The sequence below is a fragment of the Phacochoerus africanus genome, chromosome 5 (assembly GCF_016906955.1).
Source record: "Phacochoerus africanus isolate WHEZ1 chromosome 5, ROS_Pafr_v1, whole genome shotgun sequence".
Classification (NCBI taxonomy): Eukaryota; Metazoa; Chordata; class Mammalia; order Artiodactyla; family Suidae; genus Phacochoerus; species Phacochoerus africanus.
This window is the reverse complement of record NC_062548.1, coordinates 90,395,154-90,419,546: the sequence shown is the minus strand read 5'-3', so window position 1 is coordinate 90,419,546 and position 24,393 is coordinate 90,395,154. Positions and strand designations below refer to the sequence as shown.

General features: G+C 39.1%; 1 protein-coding gene across 8 annotated transcripts in view; it reads right to left on the bottom strand.

Annotated features, from left to right (window-relative positions):
* The window catches only part of MTIF2 (mitochondrial translational initiation factor 2), a 33,548-nt gene extending 12,253 nt beyond the window's left edge, over window positions 1–21,295 (bottom strand). For 2 of the 8 annotated variants that reach the window (XR_007135131.1, XM_047782064.1), the window contains exons 1-9: window positions 20,196–20,855; window positions 19,717–19,885; window positions 17,660–17,885; window positions 17,191–17,302; window positions 10,336–10,507; window positions 9,256–9,416; window positions 8,240–8,416; window positions 5,404–5,543; window positions 2,452–2,576 (exon numbers count right to left, since the gene is read on the bottom strand). Coding sequence is in view for 7 of the 8 variants with exons in the window: in XM_047782064.1 (XP_047638020.1) it covers window positions 2,452–2,576; window positions 5,404–5,543; window positions 8,240–8,416; window positions 9,256–9,416; window positions 10,336–10,507; window positions 17,191–17,302; window positions 17,660–17,878 (1,106 nt within the window). In the remaining variant the exon portion in view is untranslated. Of the gene's footprint in view, window positions 1–2,451; window positions 2,577–5,403; window positions 5,544–8,239; window positions 8,417–9,255; window positions 9,417–10,335; window positions 10,508–17,190; window positions 17,303–17,659; window positions 17,886–19,716; window positions 19,886–20,195; window positions 20,856–20,967 lie in introns of those variants that run through there. The other 6 variants (XM_047782060.1, XM_047782058.1, XM_047782061.1 and 3 more) reach the window with 6 other exon arrangements.
* Window positions 21,296–24,393: the final 3,098 nt, after the last annotated feature.

Genomic DNA, 24,393 nt, shown 5'->3' with positions numbered 1-24,393 from the left:
CGCAGAATTGCTAAAGCAATCCTGAGGGGGAACAAACAAAGCAGAGGGCATAACTCTCCCAGACTTCAGACAATATTACAAAGCTATAGTAATCAAGACAGTGTGGGGAGTTCCCATTGTGGCTCAGTGAAAAGGAATCTGACTAGCATCCCTGAGGACGCAGGTTCGATCCCTGGCCTCACTCAGCGGGTTAAGGATCCAGCGTTGCCTTGAGCTAGGTTGTAGCTTACAGATGCAGCTCAGATCTGGCGTTGCTGTGGCTGTGGCACAGGCCAGCAGCTACAGCTCCAATTCGACTCCTAGCCTGGGAACCTCCATATGATCTGGGTGCGACCCTTTAAAAAAAAAAAAAAGACAGTGTGGCACTGATACAAAAACAGACATCCAGATCAATGGAACAGAACAAAGAGCCCAGATAAACCCGGATACCTACAGTCAATTAATCATTAAGGAGGCAAGAATATAAGATGGGGGAAAAGCCAGTTTCTTCAGCAAGTGGTATTGGGAAAACTGTACAGCTGCAAGTAAATCAATGAAACTAGTACACACCCTCACACTATTCACAAAAATAAACTCAAAATGGCTTAAAAACTTAAACATATTACAAGACATCATCAAACTTCTAGAAGAGAACATAGGTAAAACATTCTCTGACATCAACTGTACAAATGTTCTCTTAGGTCAGTCTCCCAAGGCAACAGAAATAAAAATAAAAATATACCAATGAACCTAATCAAACTTACGAGCTTTTGCACAACAAAGGAAACCATAAAAAATGAAAAGACAAGCTACAGAATGGGACAAAATAGTTGCAAATGATGCAACCAACAAGGGCTTAATCTCCAAAATATGCAAACAACTCATACAGTTGAAAAAGGGGCCAAGGACCTAAATAGACATTTCTCCAAAGACATATGGATGGCCAGCAGGAACACGAAAAAATGCTCAACATCACTAATTATAGAGAAATGCAAATCAAAACTACAATGAAGTACAACCTCAAACCCATCAGAATGGCTATCATTAATAAGACTACAAATAACATGGAGTTCCTGCCGTGGTGCAGCAGAAACAAATCCGACTGGGAACCATGAGGTTGCGGGTTCGATCCCTGGCCTCATTCAGTGGGTTAAGGATCCAGCATTACTGTGAGCTGTGGTGTAGGTCAAAGATGCAGCTCAGATCTGGCATTGCTATGGCACAGGCCATCAGCTACAGCTCCAATCAGACTCCTAACCTGGGAACCTCCATATGCCACAGGTGAGGCCCTAAAAAGACAAAAAAAAAAAAAAAAGAAAAGAAAAAGAAAGAGAAAGAAAAGGACTGCAAATAACAAATCCTGGAAAGGTGTAGATAAAAGGCAACCCTCCTACACTTTTGGTGAGAGTGTAAGTTGGTACAACTACTATGGAAAACAGGAAGGAGGTTCCTCAGAAAACTAAATATAGAACTACCACACGATCCAGTAATCCCACTCTTGGGCATATATCTGGACAAAACTTTCATTGAAGAAGATGCATGCACCCCTATGTTCACTGCAGCACTATTCACAATAGCCAACACATGGAAACAACCTAAAAGTCCATCAATAGATGAATGCATTAATAAGTTGTGATACATATACATAATGGAATACTACTCAGTCATAAGAAAGAACAAACCTAATGCCATTTGCAGCAACATGGATGTAGCTAGAGCTTCTCATATTAAGTGAAATAAGTCAGAAAGAGAAAGACAAATACCACATGATATCACTTACATGTGGAACCTAAAATATGGCACAAATGAACAAATGAACCTATCTCTAAAGCAGAAACAGACTTAAAAGACATGGAGAGAAGAACTGTGGTTGCTGGGGCCAGCGGTGGGGGGAAGGAGTGGTATGGACTGTGAGTTTGGGGTTAATAAAGGCAAACTATTACATTTAGAATGGTTAGACGAGGTCCTGCTATACAGACAGGGAACTATATCCAGTCACTTGTAATAGAACATGATAAAAGATAATATGAGGAGTTCCCGTCGTGGCCCAGTGGTTAACGAATCCGACTAGGAACCATGAGGTTGCAGGTTCGGTCCCTGCCCTTGCTCAGTGGGTTAATGATCCAGCGTTGCCATGAGCTGTGGTGTAGGTTGCAGACGTGGCTCGGATCCCGCGTTGCTGTGGCTCTGGCACAGGCTGGTGGCTACAGCTCCGACTGGACCCCTAGCCTGGGAACCTCCATATGCCGCAGGAGTGGCCCAAAGAAATAGCAAAAAGACAAAAAAAAAAAGATAATATGAGAAAAAGAGTGTATATATAAGTATGACTGGGTCACTTCGCTCTACAACAGAAATTGACAGAACAATGTAAATCAAGTATAATAAAAATTTTTAAAAATATATTGTTATATAATCAAGTCACGAAAACAATGGAATAAAATCATTAGAAAGCAATCATTTTAACAGACCTACCCTCTTCCTTTGTCTGTGAAAGATTCTATTACTGTTCCTTCAACTGGACCAGTAGGGTCTGCTTTCAATTCTAACATCTCTGCAAGAGCAACTGTTGCTTCTGTCAAAGCCATCATATTATCACCCTTTAACACACACGCAAAAAAAGGTGTTAATATACGTTAATAAACATTACCTGTAAATGAAAATACTAGGGTCAGAAAGCCAATAATCCTCAATAGTCATACTTTTCTTTTAAGCATTAGAAATATGACTTACCCTATTATCCTATTACAAGGAAGGAAGCTTCGGAAGAAGGAAAGGAGGGAAGGAAAGAAGACTAGCAAGAAAATCTGACTCAGGGGCAGATCTTGCAAGGAATAGTGGCTATACATACATATAATAATATATACAATATACATATTTATAAAATATGTATATATTTTTGTAACATATATATAAGGATGGCCACTGGTGCTTATTAATACTCTTGAATAAATACATGCTTCTTTAACTGTCTCCTCCATCTCTACAATTGTTTTCTTCCTCTTTCTTTATAATGCTACTTTACACTTAAGTTCTATCCAATTTCATTGATTTCATTTGATCCACTCAAGAATCCCGCAAAATAAATAAATCAAGCACTTCTTATTCTTTTTTTTTTTTTGTCTTTTTTGTCTTTTTAGGGCAGCATCCATGGCATAATAAGGAAGTTCCCAGGCTACGGATCTAATTGAAGCTATAGCTGCAGTCTACACCTCAGCCACAGCAACACCAGATCAGAGCCGCATCTGCAACCTATGCCACAGTTCATGACAACGCCAGATCCTTAGCTCACTGAGCAAGGCCAGGGATCAAACCCACATCCTCATGGATACTAGCCAGTTCGTTAGCACTGAGCCACAACGTGAACTCCCACTTCTCACTCTTATTAAACAAATAAGGAGAAAAAGCACTAACTAGACCCAGGCTGTATGCTACATTCTAACCACCCGGATGTGCAACCTTGGAAAATCACTTCACTTCCCTGGCTTTCCTATCCTCAATTGTAAAATGAGGCAGCTAGATTAGATGATTCTTTCACCTTTAATAATCTGTGTTTACTATGCTTTCTAGGGCTCACAGATCATGCAGCTGATTAAGTGGTGATGGAACTGGAACTGATGGGAAAGGGATTCTTCCATTCTCCATGTCTGTTAAGAGATTGCTCACAGTTATTACAGAGTACAAAATGACAGACACAACTGTAAACAAAACTGACTAAACTCTCTGCTTACCCATCTACTTATTCCTAGTATTTACTCCAATTTACAAACTGCTACTCTGAAAAAGCAGAGCTGGGGTTGTTTCTTTGCATGAAGTAGTCCTCTATTCTTACCTTGAAGGAAGCTCTATCTTATTTCCCTGCCACTCTCTTACCCTCAATTCCCAGAAATCATCTCTTCCATGCCTCTAAATTTGCCTAAGCAGCTTTACTCATTTATCTATCTATCTACTCATCTGATGGTACCTGGGCAAAAAAAATGGTCATGTCTTCAAATGTTCTAATCTTGCCATGTTGCTTCCAGAGCACAATGACAATCAAGGTTTATCAGAAAGATAACAAAGTAAGGTAGCATGTTATGAGTTTTAGAGAAAAAGAGGTATAGTTTTACTATTAAAGGAGGCACAACGTCTAAGCATCCTGGAGAAAACAAATTTAGGAAAAGTAAAGATAAAATGAGACTTAATTGGAAGAAGGTGGTCAAATACAGTACAATCCCTTTAGTGAATGATCAGAAGGAAAAAAGTCTACATTTTGAGTAAACTATAGAATACCATAAGAATGGACAAAAAATGAAATTGTTACTTAGCAACAACCTATATAGGACAAAAGAATTGGAAAATGCTGTCACAAAGTAGGTTCTGAGCTTCCTTGGTGTTTTTTACACCCCCAAAAAATTTTTTTTGTAATTTAAAAGAAATGAAATTCATAACAAATAACATTATAAAACTCAGAGTTCCCATTGTGGCACAGCAGAAATGAATCCAACTAGGGACCATGAGGTTACAGGTTTGATCCCTGGCCTCGGTCAGTGGGTTAAGGATCTGGTGTTGCCGTGAGCTGTGGTGTAAGTCGCAGATGCAGCCGGATCTGGCACTGCTATGGCTGTGGCGTAGGCCGACAGCTATAGCTCCGATTCAACCCCTGGCCTGGGAACCTCCATATGCTGCAGTGCGGCCCTAAAAAGCAGAACGACCAAACAGACAAACAAAACCAGTATAAAACTTACAGCAGTTTAATTCATAGAAACATTGAGTCAATCAATAACAAATTGAACGTAAATGTTTCAACACTGTATCAGTAAACGTTGTTTAAACCGCTGTTAAATACCCTAAGACTTACTCTATAGGGTTTTTTTTTTTTACTATTAAAAACAAGCACTTTTTATTACCAACTGGACTTCATTTCTGCTTAAAATGGTCTTTAGCCTACTATTATCCTATCCCCAGAGCATTTACCACTTACTCTCTTCATTCCAAGTGTCTCGCAATAAGAAAAGCATTAGTTTCCCCTGGATTGGTGACTGACCTTTCTGAGCCTAATTTCTTTTTCTTTTTAGGGCCATACCTGCGGCATATGGAAGTTCCCAGGCCAGGGGTCGAATCAGAGAGGCAGCTGCTGGTCTATGCCACAGCCACAGCAACACCATGCCAGATCCCTAACCCACTGAGCAAGGCCAGGGATCGAACTGACATCCTCATGGATCCTAGCTGGGTTTGTTACTACAGAGCCACAACAGGGACTCCCTGAGCCTAATTTCTAAACTGCCAAACTAGGGCAATGGTACCAGGTTGTGGAGTACTCAGAGAATTTTTAAACAACGACAGAAATTATGTTTTCAAAATATCCTCTAAGTATAACATTCTATGTGCATTATGCGTAGTAGCATTCCTATCTGAACACACAGGCCCTGCGATGCCTGCACTTACCGTGAGTGCAGAGACATGCACTGCTTGAACGTCACCTCCATAATCCTCACAAACCACATCATAAGCTAGAAGTTCTTTTTTCGCTTTCTCAGGATCAGCCTCAGCTTTGTCACATTTGTTTATGGCAAGGACAATCGGTACTGAAAGAGACAGAGTTAAGAAGAGTACAAATGGTGACACTTCAATTCCAGGTATTTATAGTGAAAGACATCAACCTTTTCTGGCGTTCTCTTGACTCAGTGGATGTATTTCTCCAACAAAAGACCTAAAAAGACTCCCTTTAGACCCACCCTTCTCTGCTTTCTACATGTAATGAAGGATTCCAGATGAGAGATGTCAAAACTGCAATTATAAGAATATTCTGAATTAAGAATAGACATTTGTGATGATTAAAAAATAAAAACAAAAAAAGAATACACCACAGTATTTAGGGAAAAGAAAGGCCTATCCTTAATCCTGAAAGCAAAACCAGCAACTACACTAGAAATAATCTCCAGAAAAAAAAAATCAAGAGAAAATTCTAATTCAATTCTATTATCACTAGATCATTTGCCTCTTCCTTTCAGGAGCTATTTTTTTTTTTTAATTTATTTATTTTTTTTTGTCTTTTTGCCATTTCTTGGGCCGCTCCTGCGGCATATGGAGGTTCCCGGGCTAGGGGTCGAATCGGAGCTGTAGCTGCCAGTTTACGCCAGAGCCACAGCAACGCAGGATCCGAGCCGCGTCTGCGACCTACACCACAGCTCACGGCAACGCCGGAACCTTGACCCACTGAGCAAGGGCAGGGATCGAACCCACAACCTCATGGTTCCTAGTCGGATTCGTTAACCACTGCGCCACGACGGGAACTCCCCTTTCAGGAGCTATTGACTCATTGTTAAAACCCAACATCTCACCCTGGGAGTGAACTAAGTATCATTACTGTAAACTGTTTTTTAGGATATATAGCAACTCTTTCTTCACACATAGCTCAGTGACTGATACATAATAGGTTCTCAGTAAATGTTTACTTAATGAATGAACCAAATAATCTTATAATTTACTTGTTCTTACTAAACATTTCCTCTTATTAGAGAACTCACACAAAATTCTAGGAGATAATTCTCTGGCTGGTTTCACCAACTCTGCAATTTTCTCAGGTATCAAAGGGAAAGAAATTGAAAACACACACACAAAAAGCTATGCAATCCACAACCCACTATTATGAAAAAGTCATTCCAAATTGATAAGCAGGAATGTAAAAGGCACCCAGAGAATAGGTACAGAAAGCACGCATTCCATGATGTAAGGAATTTATACTATCTCAGCCAATTGCTCTGTTACAGTATCCTTGACAAATTTATCACTCTTATTTTTGTTAGAGTCCTTAAGATCATTAAGAACATAGCCCATTCCACAAAGGCAGTTTTGAGGAATTAAAAGTAAAGAGAGGAACACTAAAGATAGAAGACTGTATTCCAAATGCAAACATATTACAAATTAACTATAACTGGGGGAAGTTCCTGCCACCCTCTGGGTCTTAGTTTTCATGCTGTGAGAAGAAAAAAAGAAAAACTGGACTAGATCAATGATTCTCAACCTTTTTTTTTTTCTTGCCAGCAAACCTAGGGGAATATGATGCACTCCTTCAGGCACATTTTCTCAAGAAAACAGTATTTCTTCTCAGTGAAAGTAGGGTCATATCAGAATAATAATAATGTACAAATTATGAATGTGGTATTATTATAATTTTTTAAGTGGAGAAATAAGGGATAAGATAGCCAAGTAATTTTGCAAAAGTTTCGATTTTATACCTTTGACCAAATAAGAACTTCTTTTTTTTTTTTTTTTTTTCTTTTTAGGGCCACACCCAAGGCCTATGGAGGTTCCCAGGCTAGGGGTCTAATCGGAGCTACAGCTGCCAGCCTACACCACAGCCACAGCAATGCCAGATCCAAGCCGCATCTTCGATCTACACAACTCACAGCAATATTGGATCCTTAACCCACTGAGCTAGGCCAGGGATTGAACCCACAACCTCATGGTTTCTAATCAGATTAGTTCCCGCTTCGTCATGACAGGAACTCTAAGAACTTATTTAAAGCAGATGAGAGAGTCTACTTACAGAGAAGAATTCCAGATAATAAATGAATTGGGAATAACAATTAGAATATTACCACTTTGCAACTTACTATGAACTTAGGTGTTGAGTACATAGGAGTTTATTATTCTAGGCTTACTTTTATATGTTTTAAATTTCCATGAGAAGTTTTTAAAAAGGCATTTGAGGAATTCTCATTGTGCCTCAGTGGTAACAAACCCAACTAATATCTATGAGGACACACTTCAATTCCCAGCCTTGCTCAGTGGATTAAGAATCCAGCATTGCTGAGAGCTGTGATGTAGGTTACAGACACGGCTTGGATCCTGCTTTGCTGTGGCTATATTGTAGGCCAGCAGCTGCAATTCCAATTTGACTCCTAGCCTGGGAACTTCCATATGCCACAGGTGCAGCCATAAAAAAAAAAAAAAGACACAAAATTTAAAAAAAATAAAATAAAATGGCATTTGAGACTGCTAAATTGTTACACCATGCCAAGTACATAAACAGGAGAAGAAAGACTGTATCTGTGGTCACAAGTCCCAAGTTGAATCCTACTACACCTTTCTTAGTAGTTAATGTCTGTGGGAAAAAAATTCAACTGTCTTTGAGTCTTATCTGTAAAACAGGTATAACTGTGGAATTGCCAGGAAAATTAAATGATCAAAATGTAGTAATAGCTAATCTATGCAGTACAGTTTTTTTTTTTTTTTTAAAGCCACTTCATTTCTGATACATAAATCAGCTACACAGTACCTTGAGCATCTTTGGCATGCTGAATGGATTCTACAGTTTGTTTCATCACTCCGTCATCTGCAGCTACAACTAATATGATAATGTCAGTGACCTGAGCACCTCGGGCTCTCATTGCTGAGAAAGCAGCATGTCCTGGAGTATCAAGAAAGGTTATCTTTTCCCCAGAAGGCAGAGAGACTGTGGAAATAGAAATCCAAGAACATTAAAGGGCTCAAATATGCACATCCTAAATACGAAGAAATATACACGACATAATCAACTAAATAATTCTTCAAAATAATTTTATTTTTTCTATTAATCTTAATTAGAACAACACAGATCATCATTCCACAATGCAAAGTGATAATACACCAGTGAGACTTTTAGAGTTTTCTTTTTCATGTAATAATTTCAAACAACAACTCTTCCTATTTCTAGAATATAACTACTTTCATAAATGTACCAACTGGTATCTATTCTACATAAACAACAGACCAATAGTTATATAGGCAGCCACCATTCCATTAACAAACACCAGCTGCACAACTGCCTTGTACAGCAGGCAGAGGTAATTTAGTACACAATGAGAAGCTCAGGATATGAGTCTCACAGCTTTGGGTTTAAATCCTGGCTTTGCCACTTACTAGTTGTGTACTTTAAGCAAGTAACTTAACCTAAACAAGCCTCAGCCTGTTCATATGTATGTAGGAATATTATTATCTACCTCATGATATTAGCTGTTCAGCAAATGATAGCTGTTATTTAATTATGAGTAGTAGCATTACCACAACCTAGCACTGAAGAATCTTAGACTCATTCAACCAAACTAAGAATGGGCTCAAATAAAAAAGGTTTAATTTTCTTCTTATAGAATGTACAAAATAAACTTTATTGACCACTTGCTCTACACTTCATCAAACCAACAGCTTTAAGCTTTACCCTTCATTTTACTTTGTTTACTTTATACTACAACACTTAGTTTAAGAAAATATCATGTGGGATTCCCAAGCACACTGTAAGGTAATTTGTGTTCATACCAAGAAAGGCACCAATGTGCTGAGTGATGCCTCCAACTTCCATTGCTGCCACTTGAGTTTTTCTCAGTTGGTCAAGTAATGTTGTTTTCCCATGATCAACATGGCCCATTATAGCAACAACTGGAGACCTTGGGATTAATAAAGCTGGATCTCCCTGGGGCCTATAATTAACAGTAAAGGATTTTCATTTCTTAAATATCAGAAACACTTTATAGCCAGTAAATTTGTTTGCAATTACCTCTGTGAACTACCATTAACAATAAAACTCAATATTCAGCTTTGATTAGACATAACTATTGTCCTCTTCAGTACACATGATGACTTATGATAAAACATATAGACTACCCAGCTATTACTGGCATCTTCATAGCAACAAGTAGAATTGAATAAAATTTTAAAATTCAAGTTGCAGACGTGGCCTGGATCCCAAGTTGCTGTGGCTATGGTGTAGGCCAGCGACTATAGATAGCTCTGATTGGACCCCTAGCCTGGGAACCTCCATATGTTGCGGGTGCAGCCCTAGAAAAGACAAAATAAATAAATAAATAAATAAATAAATAAATAAATAAATAAATAAATAAAATTTTAAAATTCAGGGTCAACATATACATTTGGCAAAATAAGAAAAATGACTCAGTTTCATAATAACCTCAATATACTTTTTGATGTTTCAAGCACTTTGAAGAAAAGTTTAACCTATGCTCACATATCATTTTAATTGCTAAAGGAATTTTAAGGTAAATCTTTCCATTTAAAAGTGTAAAACAGGAGTTCCCATTGAGGCGCAGCAGAAACGAATCTAACTAGGAACCACAAGGTTGCAGGTTCAATCCTTGGCCTCGCTCAGTGGGTTAAGGATCTGGCATTGCCATGAGTTGTGGTATAGATTGCAGACACAGCTCGGATTCTGTGTTGCTGTAGCTCTGGCATAGGCCAACAGCTACAACTCTGATTCCCCCCCTAGCCTGGGAACCTCCATATCCTGGGGGTCCAGCCCTAAAAAGCAAAATATAAATAAAATAAATAAAGTCTAAAACAATACAGTCTCATTCCTTTAACAAATATACAATCAAGTTTTACCTTTTTACAGCGTCTTTATTTTCTCTGACTTTGTCCTGTTTTAATTTACTCCATTTTAACTTCATCCCTGACTTCTTTATCACTTCTTTGATCCAAACTTCATCTAAATGTGAGTCTGCTTCTAGTGAATCTATGTCAACAGCAGTGTTCATTAAAGATTCATATATAAAATCTGAGTGGAATAAGATAAAACCTTTTAGGATCATGAATTAAATGTTCAAGAAAGTGACTTCTATTAATAAATGTCTGTATAAAAATACACTCAATAAGAAGAATAACTATATAAGCTGTTTCTCTAATGTTAACAAACCAAAAAAAGCTGAAAAGAAAATAATCTTTAAAATATTATAGGAGTTCCAGTTGTGGCTCAGCAGAAATAAATCTGACTACCATCCACAAGGACTCAGGTTTGATCCCTGGCCTCGCTCAGTGGGTTAAGGATCCAACGTTGCTGTGAGCTGTAGTGTAGGTTGCAGACGCGGTTTGGATCTGACATGCTGTAGCTGTGTCGTAGGCCAGAGGCTACAGCTCCGATTAGACCCCTAGACTGGGAACCTCCATATGCCATGAATGTGGCGCTAAAAAGCAAAAAATAAATAAATAAATAATTAAAGTAAAAAAATAAAATATGATATATTTATATTAACTGATATCTCTGCAATTTCATAAATATTTGAATATTTACTATGTATCTTATGAACCACCTGAACAAGTAATAAAAACATTAAACTGCATGTCAATTCTCATTATTCAAGGTACTGTTTTATAAACTCACTGAGAACACTGAATTAGCAAGTACTGAATCATTGATCCAAGGGGAAATAGAGAAGTTACGTTCCTTCGGCCTCGGGTCATATTTTCATCAGCTAATCATATCTTGTTTTATGTGTTTCTGTTTAAAGATAACTTATTTAATGCATACTTTTGATTCACTAACAATATACTTATGTTCAACAGCACTATAACTAACACCTCAATAAAGTTTATCTACCACATGTATTTTCTCTGTAAGGCACATTATAGCCTTTTTGTAGTTAGTAAGACTAAACAGCATTTCAGTACCATGCTAAGGGACCACTTTAAACAGAGAAATCACCAACAAAAAGCACAAATTGAAAAACATATAACACTAAATAAATCACAAAAATGACACTCGTTGATAGTATGAGAGTAGCAAAGGCAGAGCGCTGTCTTATTGAACCTCAGCTCAGACTGTATGACCAGGTCAGGCAATGCAAATTTTTCACCACCCTGTGCATGTATAGGAAGGACGACAAAAGTATTTCCAAGTATCAATTTTGGGGAATCTGACAAACCAGAATAAGTTTAGGGAATTTGACAAAACAGAACCCTCAAATAACTATATATACATATAGACACACACACAAATACATGCACACATACATATGCTGTATCACAGACTACACACACACAACTTATTTACTTATGTATCTATTTAGGATATACAAAACTCATGAGACGTAGGAAAAATATTTGTTCTTTTCTTTTTTTTTTGTCTTTTTAGGGCCGCACCCAGGGCACATGGAAGTTCCCAGGCTATGGATCGAATCGAAGCTGCAGCTGCCCGCCTACGCCACAGGCTTAGCAATGCAGGATCCAAGCCATGTCTGCAACCTACACCACAGCTCATGACAACACTGGATCCTTAACCCACTAAGCAAGGCCAGGGATTGAACCTGAGTCCTCATGGATACTAGTCAGATTTGTTTCCGCTGAACCAAGGTGGGAACTCCCTGTTATTTTCATTTTATTTAATGTGCTCTGTTTTAATTTTACTCATATTTCCCTGTAGGTAATAAATAAATGTACAGTGATGATAATGAAATAAGTAGTTTTATAATTCCAGACTTTCAGTCACTCTATAGATAAGTATTTTGAGAGACAAGTTATAAAAAAAGAAAAGCATCTTCAAGTAAGAACATTACAGCTACAGAACTTTCTATTCAGCTGTGTTGTTAGTAAATATTTACTCACAAGGCTCCCTAAAAAAAAAGAAAGAAAAAGTCCCTGATTTATAAGCATTTCCCAATTTCCATAGTGCAAATACTTCGAGCATCCAATATGGATTCACTGAACAGAAAGAGAAGGAAAGAGATGTGCAACAGCACAACATCAAATAGTATTTCCACCACAGAGGTATAATAAATGTAAATAACCTCAAGAACATAGATTAATAGTAAAACATAGTAAAATAATTAAGACGTGGAAAAAAAATTTTTTTTTCTTTTTTACAGCTGCATTTGCAGCATATGGAAGCTCCCAGGCTAGGGGTTGAATCAGAGCTGCAGATGCTGACCTGCACCACAGGCACAGCAACAACACAGGATCCAAGACATATCTTCAACCCATGTCACAGCTTTCGGCAATGCTAGATCCTTAACCCACTAAGCCAGGTCAGGGATCGAACCCACATCCTCACACAGGAACTGCAAGTGAAAACTGTAATGAGTTTTATTACCTCCGTATATGATTTAAAGTTTTAAATGACTGTGTTTAACCACCAGCTCATCTAATTCCTTATAATTTACCAATTGGCTCACAAAATGGTGTAAGCCAGCCTCAGTACCTCATGGATCCTACTCCATAATAATGCCAAGAAACCCTTCCTTGTGCATCTCCGCACATCTTTTCCCAAGAAAACACCTTTTAAAAAAAGATACAACACAAATTTTCTACATGGATATGCTCTCAGAGAACAAAAAAAAAAGTCTTTCTAGGAGTTCCTGCTATGGTGCAACAGGATCAGAAGCGTCTTGGGAACACCAGGATGCAGGTTTGATCCCCAGCCTGGTACAGTGGGCTAAGGATCCGGCATTGCCACAGCTACAGCTTAGGTAGCAGCTGTGGCTGGGATCTGATCCCTGGCTTGGGAACTCCATATACCAAGGGATGGCCAAGAAAGAAAAAAAAAAAAGGAGTTCCCCATTGTGGCTCAGCAGTAACAAGACTGACTAGTATCCATAGAGGACGTGGGTTCAATCCCTAGCCTCACTCAGTGGGTTAAGGATCCAGTGTTGCCATGAGTTGTGGTGTAGGTCACAGATGCAACTCAGATCTGACTGCTGTGGTCGTGGTGTAGGCCAGCAGCTACAGTTCCGATTCAACCCCTAACCTGGGAACCTCCATATGTCGCAGGTATGGCCCTAAGAAGACAAAAAAAAAAAAGTCTTTCTAAACATAAAAATTATAATAAGTATATTCTCTTTCTAATAATGCTAAAAATCCCTAGTAATTCAATAATTATAGTTTTCTAATATGTTATTCTAACCTTTGAGAGGTAGCTTGTACAAAGATAGTTTTTTCCCCTCTACATTAAATGCGTATGGTATCAACATATTATTTTATCATTATCTAAGATGTAAATAAACATTTATATATAGAAGAGTGCCCAAAGCATTTCAACCAGAAATATTACATCAAGTTATTTTAACTGACCTGAGGGGCTGGAGGGGAGTGTACGTACTTTGCTAATATAGTAGTTAAAAATATTCACCATGTATGAGTTGTCTTGTGGAGTGGTAGGTTAAGAATCTGGCATTACCACTATGGCACAGGTTTGATCCCCAGCCTGGGAACTTCCACATGCTGCTGGCATGGCCGAAACAAAAAACAAACAAAAAAATTCACCATGTGGGAGTTCCTGTCTTGGCGCAGTAGAAACGAATCCAACTAGGAGCCATGACATTGCAGGTTTGATCCGGTGTTGCCATGAGCTGTGGTGTAGGTCACAGATGCAGCTTGGATCTGGCATTGCTGTGGCTCTGGCATAGGCCAGCAGCAACAGCTCTGATTAGACCCTAACCTGGGAACCTCCATATGCCGTGGGTGTGGCCCTACAAAGACAAAGGACAAAAAAAAAAAAACTCACCATGTGAAAACTATCTTAAATTCAAAAGAGGTATGAATATAATATTAAATAAGCTTCAAATACACTTTTATTTAAATTATAGCAAATCAGTTTTGGGTTTAGAGCACTGATCCATGGGATTAAATTTATATTTAATTGTTCTGTTTATTTGGTGATACAAAGGAATTATATGGTTATGGGTGTGTGTGTGTATGTATCCAAGTTTTTAAAAAAAAACATCTTTAGTGATATAGAAGTATGTAAAGTTAAATTATACATTAATAATTGTTGTCACTGGCTTATGTACACAGTATGCTGAGTATTCCATTCTTTCTGCTTTCATACATATCTGAAAAAAGCCACTAAGACGAAGCTCTAAAAGTCAAGTCTGTTATCAGCATCATTTATAAAGTCATATCAATACCATTTGCCTTGGAGAAATTCTGAATGATATGGCCATATCCGTTTGTTCTCTTAAAGTTACCTAGCTATAAAATGACTATATAATCCAATTGCAAAGTTAAAAAAGCACAAGACAGAGTACTAATTTTCCATTCTTTGTAAAAATGTATATTCACAAATAGTGGTTACGCTTTCAGGAATGATAAACAGTAAAGCTCTAGCTCTGCTACAATTTACAAAATAACACTTCCTGAGAGATAATTTGGTCTGTGACTACAAGCACCGGCTCTAGAGCAATACTCCCAGAGTTCAAATCCTGGCTCTACCAGACACTAGCTGTGAAGGCCTGGGCAATTATTTAACCTCTCTATGCCCTGGTGTTTTAGTCTATAAACGGGGATAATAATCATACCTATTTCTACAGCCCTGTGAGAATTACATGAGTTAATACATATAAAGTATTAATATATAGTAACAGTTCAATAAAAATGAATTATTTACAATTCTTTCGTTTTTCCAATAATTTCTTCACTTGTTACTTTATTTTGCTACAATAGACTATTTCTTTTTCGTTTTAGTGTTATTGGCATATAGTTGATTTATAATGTATTAATTTCTCCTGTACAACAAAGTAATTCTTTTTCATATTCTCTTCCATTATGGTTTATTATAGGGTATTAAATATAGTTCTCTGTACTATACAGTAGGATCTTGTAATCCATCCTATATATACTAGTTTGCATCTGCTAATCCCAAACTTCCAATCCCTCCCTCCCAATATTAGGCTATTTCTTGTTTAAGGCATTTTAATATCAGTTTATAATGAAAATAAAATGAAATCTTTGTTCCAACAATCCTAAATTGTTAATAAATTCAGTAGCTCCTCAGTATATGAAGGGATTGGTTCCAGGATGCCCCCCACTCCAACATACCAAAATACATGGACTTACATACATAATAACTCCCTTATAGCGAGTTCCCGTTGTGGCTCCGTGGTTAACAAATCCAACTAGGAACCATGAGGTCTCAAGTTCGATCCCTGGCCTCGCTCAGTGGGTTAGGGATCTGGCATTGCTGTGAGCTGTGGTGTAGGTTGCAGACGTGGCTTGGATCCCAAGTTGCTGTGGCTCTGGTGTAGGCCAGCAGCTACAGCTCCTATTAGACCCTTAGCCTGGGAACCTCCATATGCTGCAGAAGCAGCCCTAGAAAAGGCAAAAAGACAAAAAAAAAAGTCCCTTATATAAAGATGGCATATTTGCATATTACCTACACACATCTTCCCATATACTTTAAATCACCTCCAGACTATTTATGTAACTAAACAATGTAATGCTAAGTAAATAGTCACTGACACATGGCAAATTCAAGTTTTGCTTTTTAGAACTTCCTAGAAATTTTTTTTTAATATTTCTGATTCCTAGTCAGTTGAATCCACAGATGCAGAACCCATGGATATAAAGGGCCAACTGTACATCAATGGTGCAATGAAGGAATAAAAAAAGATAATGTTGCTATACATTTCTAATTAAAATATTATTACTAAAAGTTGCTGGGAGTGCCTGTTGTGGCTCAGTAGGTTAAGAACCTGACTAGTATCTATGAGGTTGCTGGTTCAATCCCAGGCCTTGCTCAATGGGGTAAGGATCCAGCATTGCTGTGAGCTGTGCTGTAGGTCAGAGGTGTGGCCTGGATCTGGCATTGCTGTGGCTGTGGTGTAGGCTTATAGCTGCAGCTTCAATTCAACGCCCAACCTGAGAACTTACTTATGTCGAAAGTATGGCCCTAAAAAATAATTTTTTAAAAAAAGGTGTAGTGTAGTTATTACTACAAATATTTTTCTGTAAGCACAACACTACAGATATCGACAAAATGAGTGTAAAAAAAAGGAAATTAGAGAATTATAGAAAAACAGAGGAAAAGTAAATGAGTATAAACATGGTCTCTCAGTCCACAAACATTCTTTGGACTTATTCTAACAGCCCACAAAACTTCCTCTTTTTTTTTTTTGCTTTTTAGGGCTGCACCTGAGGTGTATGGAGATTCCAAGGGTAGGGGTCTAATTGGAGCTACAGCTGCTGGCCTACACCAGAGCCGCAGCAATGCCAGAACTGAGCTGCATCTGCGACCTACACCACAGCTCACAGCAACGCCAGATCCCCAACCCACTAATCGAGGCCGGGGATCAAACCCGAAACCTCATGGCTCCTATTCAGATTCGTTTCCGCTGCACCACGACGGGAACTTCAGCCCACAAAACTTCTGATAAAGAAAGGTTAGTTCAAATTTAAAAATGTTTTCCACTTTTATTAAGAGCAAAATCTTGGAGAACTATATTTGGCAAAGAGCCAAGAAACTAGGATTTGTCACCTAAAGTGAAAAATATTGGAATTAATTATTTTTATTTGTTTTGTTTTGTTTGTTTTAGCTATTCCTGCAGCATGTGGAAGCTCCTGGGCAGGGGATGGAATTATCTAACACCATCTACCACTCTAATTTTCATCGTTGAATGCCTTAATCTTATTCCAAGTAAAATACCATGTATTTCCATGTTTCCATATTTTTCCTTATAAAATTATCTGGCTCACCTATGTCTTTCTCCATTGCTCTGGCCAACTCCTCAACAGTCATTCCAATCCATACCTCCACCTCCTTTTTAGATTTTCTTGAAGACAACTGAGATTTCTGTGATCTTTCTTCCTATTAAATATTCAGAATGCATAAAGAAGAGGGAAGAACAAACTCTGAATGACAACTGAGATTTATTCTAGAATACCTATCACAGTCATGAAGCTGCTAAACCTTAGACTAAAATTTAAATTCCTGTATCCTTAATTAACTGTTATACACTGATATAAGTAATCAAATTCATCAACATTACTAGGCAACTAACTAGAACTTCCCTTCCTCACAGAGATTTATCACAAAGATTTACTGCCTGGAGAGTAATATTCAGGCACAGAGATTTCCTAAATGATGAAATACTCAAAATGGATTTCTACTCATGATTCTGGGCATTTTCATCTTAAGAGCAAATTAAGAGAAATCTGTAACTACCTCCTTTGTTGCCAGAAGCCTCTGTTGAGATAAAGCAGCCCTGATGAGTACATCTGTTTGCCCGGGGTGTGCATACAGTTGAGCCGTCCATGCAGGGTAAGCAGATGAAAACACGTGCCTCCACTGTGCTAACATTCTTCTTTGACACAGGCTGTGCAGCTGCCTACAAACAGTGTGAAATCGTAGCAAGTTCTCCAACTTCAGAATCTTCTGGTTCATATTTCTCCTAGGAAAAAAAAAGGTTTAAAATATTTTGGTTAATATTGAAATCAAGTTAGCACATATTAATTGGATATGTACTACATGCAAAGCACTGTGCTGGAGTTAAAATAATAAGTAAACTGGCTTCCCACCCTGAAAGAGCTCACAGTCTATTCAGAGATGGGATTCAATATTAAGTACTCTCTAAATATTAGCTAATACCATTGTTAATGTTATTACCTTAATAACACTGAAATAACAATAACAAACTTATAAAGGGTTCTTTTTTCACTCTGGAAATATCAACTCACTAGATCACAACTAGATTAACTTTTTTTCAATGGCCACACTCGCAGCATATGGAAGTTCCCAGACCAGGAGTTAATTCCAGGCAATGCTGGATCCTTTAACCCATTGTGGTGGGCAGGGGATCAAACCCACATCTCTGAAGTGACCCAAATCACTGCAGTAAGATTCTTAAACCACTGTGCCACAGTGGGAATTCCAGAATGATTTTTTTTTTTTTAATTGCAAATCTGAACTCAACTCCTTGCTAAACACCCTTTGGGGGAAGGGGGCATTATCCCCAGCTTAATACACAGCTTCACAACATGCTATGTGAGGACTTATTATCTGCCCTCCATTAATCTCTCACTTCGTCTCTTACACTCTTATAGTTTCCTTCATTCCTACCGCCCAAATTGTTGTTATTCTGTCCCACCTGTAATCTCCAATGGGTTGTCTTCTAATCTTTGAAACTTTACATATGCTCCCTCTACCTGGAGCTGTCTTTCAACCCTGACATTTTCCCTTCTTCTCAATCCCCTCCCAAAGTCGATGCTTCAGAGTGGGAAGAAGGCATCCAATAAATACCTGCTAAATAATGCCAGTAAATATCTACTGAATGATGCTAATAAATACCTACTGAATAACACGTTTTGAATACTACTCTCAGGATGAAAGAAGAGTTTGAAAGAAAACCACAATAGAACTCAAAACTCAGCAGTACAGTCTTTTTCTCCCGGAGTCTTATTTCCTCTGATCACAAGACTTTTACAGCTTTGCTTTTAGGTGTTTAAGGAGTAATTAAAATAAGAAGGAGTTCCCCTTGTGGCACAGTGGAAATGAATCCGACTAGGAACCATGAGGTTGCGAGTTCGATCCCTGGCCTTGCTCAGTGGGTCAAGGATCTGGCTTTACCGTGAGCTGTGGAGTAGGTCGCAGACGCAGCTCGCATCCTGTGTTGCTGTGGCTCCGGCCTAGGCCGGCGGCTACAGCTCCAACTTGACCCCTAGCCTGGAAACCTCCATATGACTCGGGTGCCGACCTAAAAAGCAAAAAAATAAATAAATAAATAAGAAGCACAAATTTCCTCTTCAGCAAACATTTCCTGAGCACCATCTTCCAGGCACTGCATTTGAGGTGGTTAATTTGAAGTTTAATAAGTCAAAGTCCCTTCCTTCCAAGTTCACTGTCTTTAAAATATTCCAATATAATGATTCATAAACACCTCAAGAATTGTAGATTTAAAAAATCTTTTTTAGGTACATTTCTGTGGACTAAGAAGTAAAGAGTGCTCAGGAAACACAAGATTCCTTAAGAAAAAAAAATTTTAATTAGTCTAAAACCAGATTTAACAATGACACAGATTAATAGAATGAGAGGAAAGGTCCTACATGGACTTTAACCAAGCACAGATATGTCATTGAGGCAGGAATTCAAAAAAGATATTGGAGGGCAATAAACCAAATATCAAAACTGGAAGGAATCTTATTTGCTACTTATTCCAAGCCCCTCATTTTCCAGAAAAGGAAAATAGAGGCGAGAGAGATCAAAAGCCTTCTCCAGTGTCATACCGCTAATCGATGACAATAAGGTCTAGAATCTAGGCTTTCTGACTCCGATTTCGGTGTTCTTTGGTCGCTGGGATATTCTTATCATGGAATCTGAAAAAAGATGCTGAAAATAATGTATTCGAGTTGGTGGAAACGTCTGACTGAAACAGTTGGAAGCCTTGGAAGTTATCTGAAAGATAAAAAGAAGTCACTGTAGAAGAATTAAGGATCTGGGGTGGCTTCGCCTCCAACCCTATCCCAAAAAGCCTTGGGCAGAGGCAAGGCCAGGTGTAAGGAACACCTGCTACGGAGCTCGTGGAGAGGAAGCAGCCGGCGGCTTCTGGTTGGTAACACAGGTTATGCTTTAAGTCGGATCACTCAGGGATTAAGTACATCGTCAAATGCTCCTGAATGCACAGTGTCTATCATTTGAGCCACTAACACTTTAGGCCAAACAATACACGCGCCCCGGAACGACCCGGATAAAAGACTCCACTTACACAACTCCTACATGGGGCCTGGGGCGTCCGGATTCTGAAGCAGGGCGGAGATCACCTTCCGGGCCCGGGAGGACAACCTGCCAGCCGGTCCGATCCCGAAAGGGTCCCCGTTAGGCTTCCGGTGCCGCCGGAAGCGGTTTTACCCGGAAGTCAGAAGTCGGATTTCTGAATTGTAACTGTTGCCGCTAGGGCAATCGGAGATGTCCTTGGTATTTGACTGCGCAGCGCGTCGGTAATTGTTTCCGCAAATCCCTTAGCTTTCTTGAAAGTAAATTACTGCTGCTCTGGGGCTGTGAGCGGCCTTGGGGTCTGCACTCAAGGGAAAGCTAAAACAGGGAAATGTTGTATCCTTAAAAGACATACTAACACGAAGGGAAATTTTTAAGGGAACGAGGCGATAAAGCCATTTAGTACTGGGCGAGGAACTTTTTCTTTTTTCAAAAGTCGCCTCGTGTGGGTGGCATTGGCAATAATGAAGCTAGAGTGGGTTCCAATTCAAGCTCATTCCCAGCCCTATAGTCTTGGGGATGTTATGTAAACTTTCTATGCCTCATTGTGCTACTTAATAGAATAGCGGTTAAGTTTATAAAGCAGCTGGTTCATAATAAGGGTTTTCAAGGCCAGAGATCGAACGTGCATCCTCATGGATGCTAGTCAGGTTTGTTAACCACCGAGCCATGATGGGAACTCCCTATCCTGAAAAATCTTTTTAATAAACTTAACACATTTAAAAACTATTGAAGTACATTTCAATTGCTGTCATTTTACTTACCTTTCACAAATACTCACTGAAGTGCAGCTTCTGCAAGAAATTATTTGTTGGTCTCTTTTCCTTGCCAAGCAGTAGACAAGCAGAAATTGATTGGTGGAACATCGAAGTAGTGGTCATATATTCCCCCCTCAATGTTAAAGTAAAAATAACCAGTACTTTTCTAGTCAGAAAGATAATATATACTATCTTTTTGCTGGAAAATTCAAGCAATACACCAAAATATAGAAAGTGGATCTTTTTAAAAAGGGAAGAAAAATAGATGAGGGCTGTTAAAGGAATAGGTACCAGGAATTCCCACTGTGGCTCAGCTGGTTGAAAACCGAACCAGTATCCATGAGGATGTGGGTTCAATCCCTGGCCTCCCTCAGTGGGTTAAGGATCCTAAGTTGCTGCGAGCTGCGGCACAGATTACAGATGGAGCTTGGATCTGGTGTTGCTCTGGCTGTGGTGTATGCCTGCAGCTTCAGCTCCAATTCTACCCCTAGCCCAGGAACTTCCATATATGCCGTGGGTGCAGCCCTAAAAAGCCAAAAAAAAATAAAGAAAAAAAAAAAAAGGAATAGGCACCAATCTGAAAGAGCCAAAGCTGGAAACATGTGAACAACAAAATAGCATAGTATTATATTTTAACCCAAATATCAAATAAGTATGCCTGGCACAGTGGGTTATGATCTGGCATTGATGCAGCTGTGGCATAGGTCACAATTGTGGTTCAGATCTGATCTCTAGCCTGGGAACTCCATATGCTGTGGGGCTGGTCCAAGCCAAAACAAAAGGAAGAAAAAAGTGTACACACGTGTCTGTGCGTAAACAAACAAATGGGGGAGAAGGAACAAATCCTCCTTACAGAAGAATTCCACATAATATATGCGTATAACTTCTACTAGGAGTTTAAAGCTTAATTTCCTTCCCCTTGAATGTGGATTGGATTTAGTGATTTGTTTCCAAGAATGTGGAAAGGGAAAAACAGTACCTTCATAATGAAGAAACCTGGCAGACACCACCTAAACCAACCAAACAAGGTAAAAATATCATCAGCAATGGCATGTTGATATGGACCCCCTGATATTCCTCCCCAAAACCAACAATACTACTCTAACCATGGGGGAAACATCAGACAAAACTCTTCAAAACTGTCAAGACCATGAAAAATAAGAAAAGACCAAGAAACTATCATATATCAGAAGACCTTATTAATATAACTCTTAGGGAACTGTTGACCAAAACCATCTGCCTTGGCCAGGCATGATAATAACCACTTGCATGAGTTGTCTCTCAACAGGAGGTCCCAATAAGAAATGATGAAAACTGACCAGGAGAATTTGGGAAGAGCCAAGAGGAAGGAGGAGATACCAGCCCATAGTATGTCCTGCCAGCCTCCCAGAAACCCTCATGCTGGAATCTGTCTTGACAGAGAGATGCACACCACCAGGGCGGGCCCTGAGGCAGACCAAAAGAGCAGGATGACTAACCCAAAACAGCCTGGAAACTAATGCCACCTCCATAGAACCTGAGATTGCAAGCCACATGGTAGAGCAGTTCTCCTTGCTTTCCTTATCCTGCTCGAATGCCCCCTTTCCACTGAAGTCTTTTGCTTTGTCAGTAGACATGTCTCCTCTGACAACTAATTCCAGAGTTAGACAAGAGCCTACTCCAGTAACATGAATAGCTATATTACTTGTATTCTTTTTTGTTTGTTTGTTTGGGGGTGTTTTTGTTTTTGTTGTTTTGTCTTTTTTAGGGCCACACCAGCCGCATATGGAGGTTCCCAGGCTAGGGGTCCCATCAGAGCTGTAGCCTCTGGCCTACATTTCAGCCACAGCAATGCCAGATCCGAGCCACGTCTGTGACCTAGACAACAGTTCACGGCAACACCATATCCTTAATCCACTGAGCAAAGCAAGGGATCGAAACTGCGTCTTCATGGATACTAGTCAGATTCATTTCTGATGAGCCATGGTAAGAACTCCCTATATTGTATTTTGTCTATTTTACAAGATTATTGTTTCTTTCATTATCAGATGTGTGACTAAGCCTCAGATAAAATTAATGATTATTACACTAATTGAAAGGATTGATTAGAGTTCTACAAGATCAGTGATTATAATAGTGTAATTCTACATATAGAAAGAAGCAACAAGAGAGAACCATTTCCTGGACCATAAGAGACTAGTAAGATAGGCAGTCCAGGGGCTTTTGTTTACTGCTGTCAAACAGGGTTTAGTCCAATAATAGCATGTTGGGTGGCTTATCAATTAAATCCTCACCTGACCTGGGAGTGAGCATTCCTATAATTCCAATAATGAGTATATTGCCATTAAACTAGTCATGAAATGCCTCCCAAACCTTAGTCAAAATTAAGACCGAAAAAGAGGCGACTGTCAAATAGAATGTTACCCACCATTCAGTTCTACAAGAATCAAGTCATTAGCCACTGACACCATACCCACAAAGGAATTTAGGGCTGATATCAGGATGAGACACTTGGTATACTGGAAAACTAACAGAAATGGCCTATCGAATGATTCGATCTTTTCAGGAGAATGTTTTATTTTATCTTATTATTATTATTTTTGGCCACACCCACAGCACATGGAAGTTCCTGAGCCAGGAATTGAATCCAAGCTGCCACAGAAATAACACCCGATCCTTAACTGGATATGCCACAGCAGGAACTCCTTATTTTATTTTATTTATTTTATAGCTACACACATGGCATATGGAAGTTCCTGGGCCAGGGACTGAATCTGAGCCGCAGCTGCAATCTACACTGCAGCTGCTGTCAACACTGGAAGCTTTAACACACTGTGCCGGGCTGGGGATCAAACCCACAGCTCTGCAGTGATCTGAGCCACTGCAGTCAGATACATTTTTTTTAATGGCCACACTGATAAGGATAGAGTATGACAGTTACACAGGTAGTTGTAGAAATCCCAGTAGGGGACCACAGATAGGGAAACCTAGGGAACACTGGAAGAACACTTGCAGTGTTTTCAGAATCTTGTGGAAAGAAGCAGGCTTGCTTAGCTATAAAACCATAAATAAAAGCATGAGATATGCCTCAGGTCATGAAGTGAAAAGATAAAAAGGAGGCCTGAACTCAAGTTCAGCTAAATAATGATCCTTAGGACCAAGGATAGGAATTTAAGGAGAAGATGACATTCCCAAGTAAGAGATCCTCATTATATGGAAACCTGATGATTCAACATATCTTAGCATATGTTATCACCCTTCTGCTGATTTGAATAGCACCATGACCGTCCTAGTTTGACCTCATAGGGTCAAATACTTTCTTACCTGATATGAAGGAAAACTAGTGATATAAGACTGCCATCTACTCAAAGAATGAGGAAGAAGGGGGTCTTTTCCCACTCCCTACTTTCCTTGGATTATAAAATGTAGTCCACCCAATCCTCAGGGCAGAGC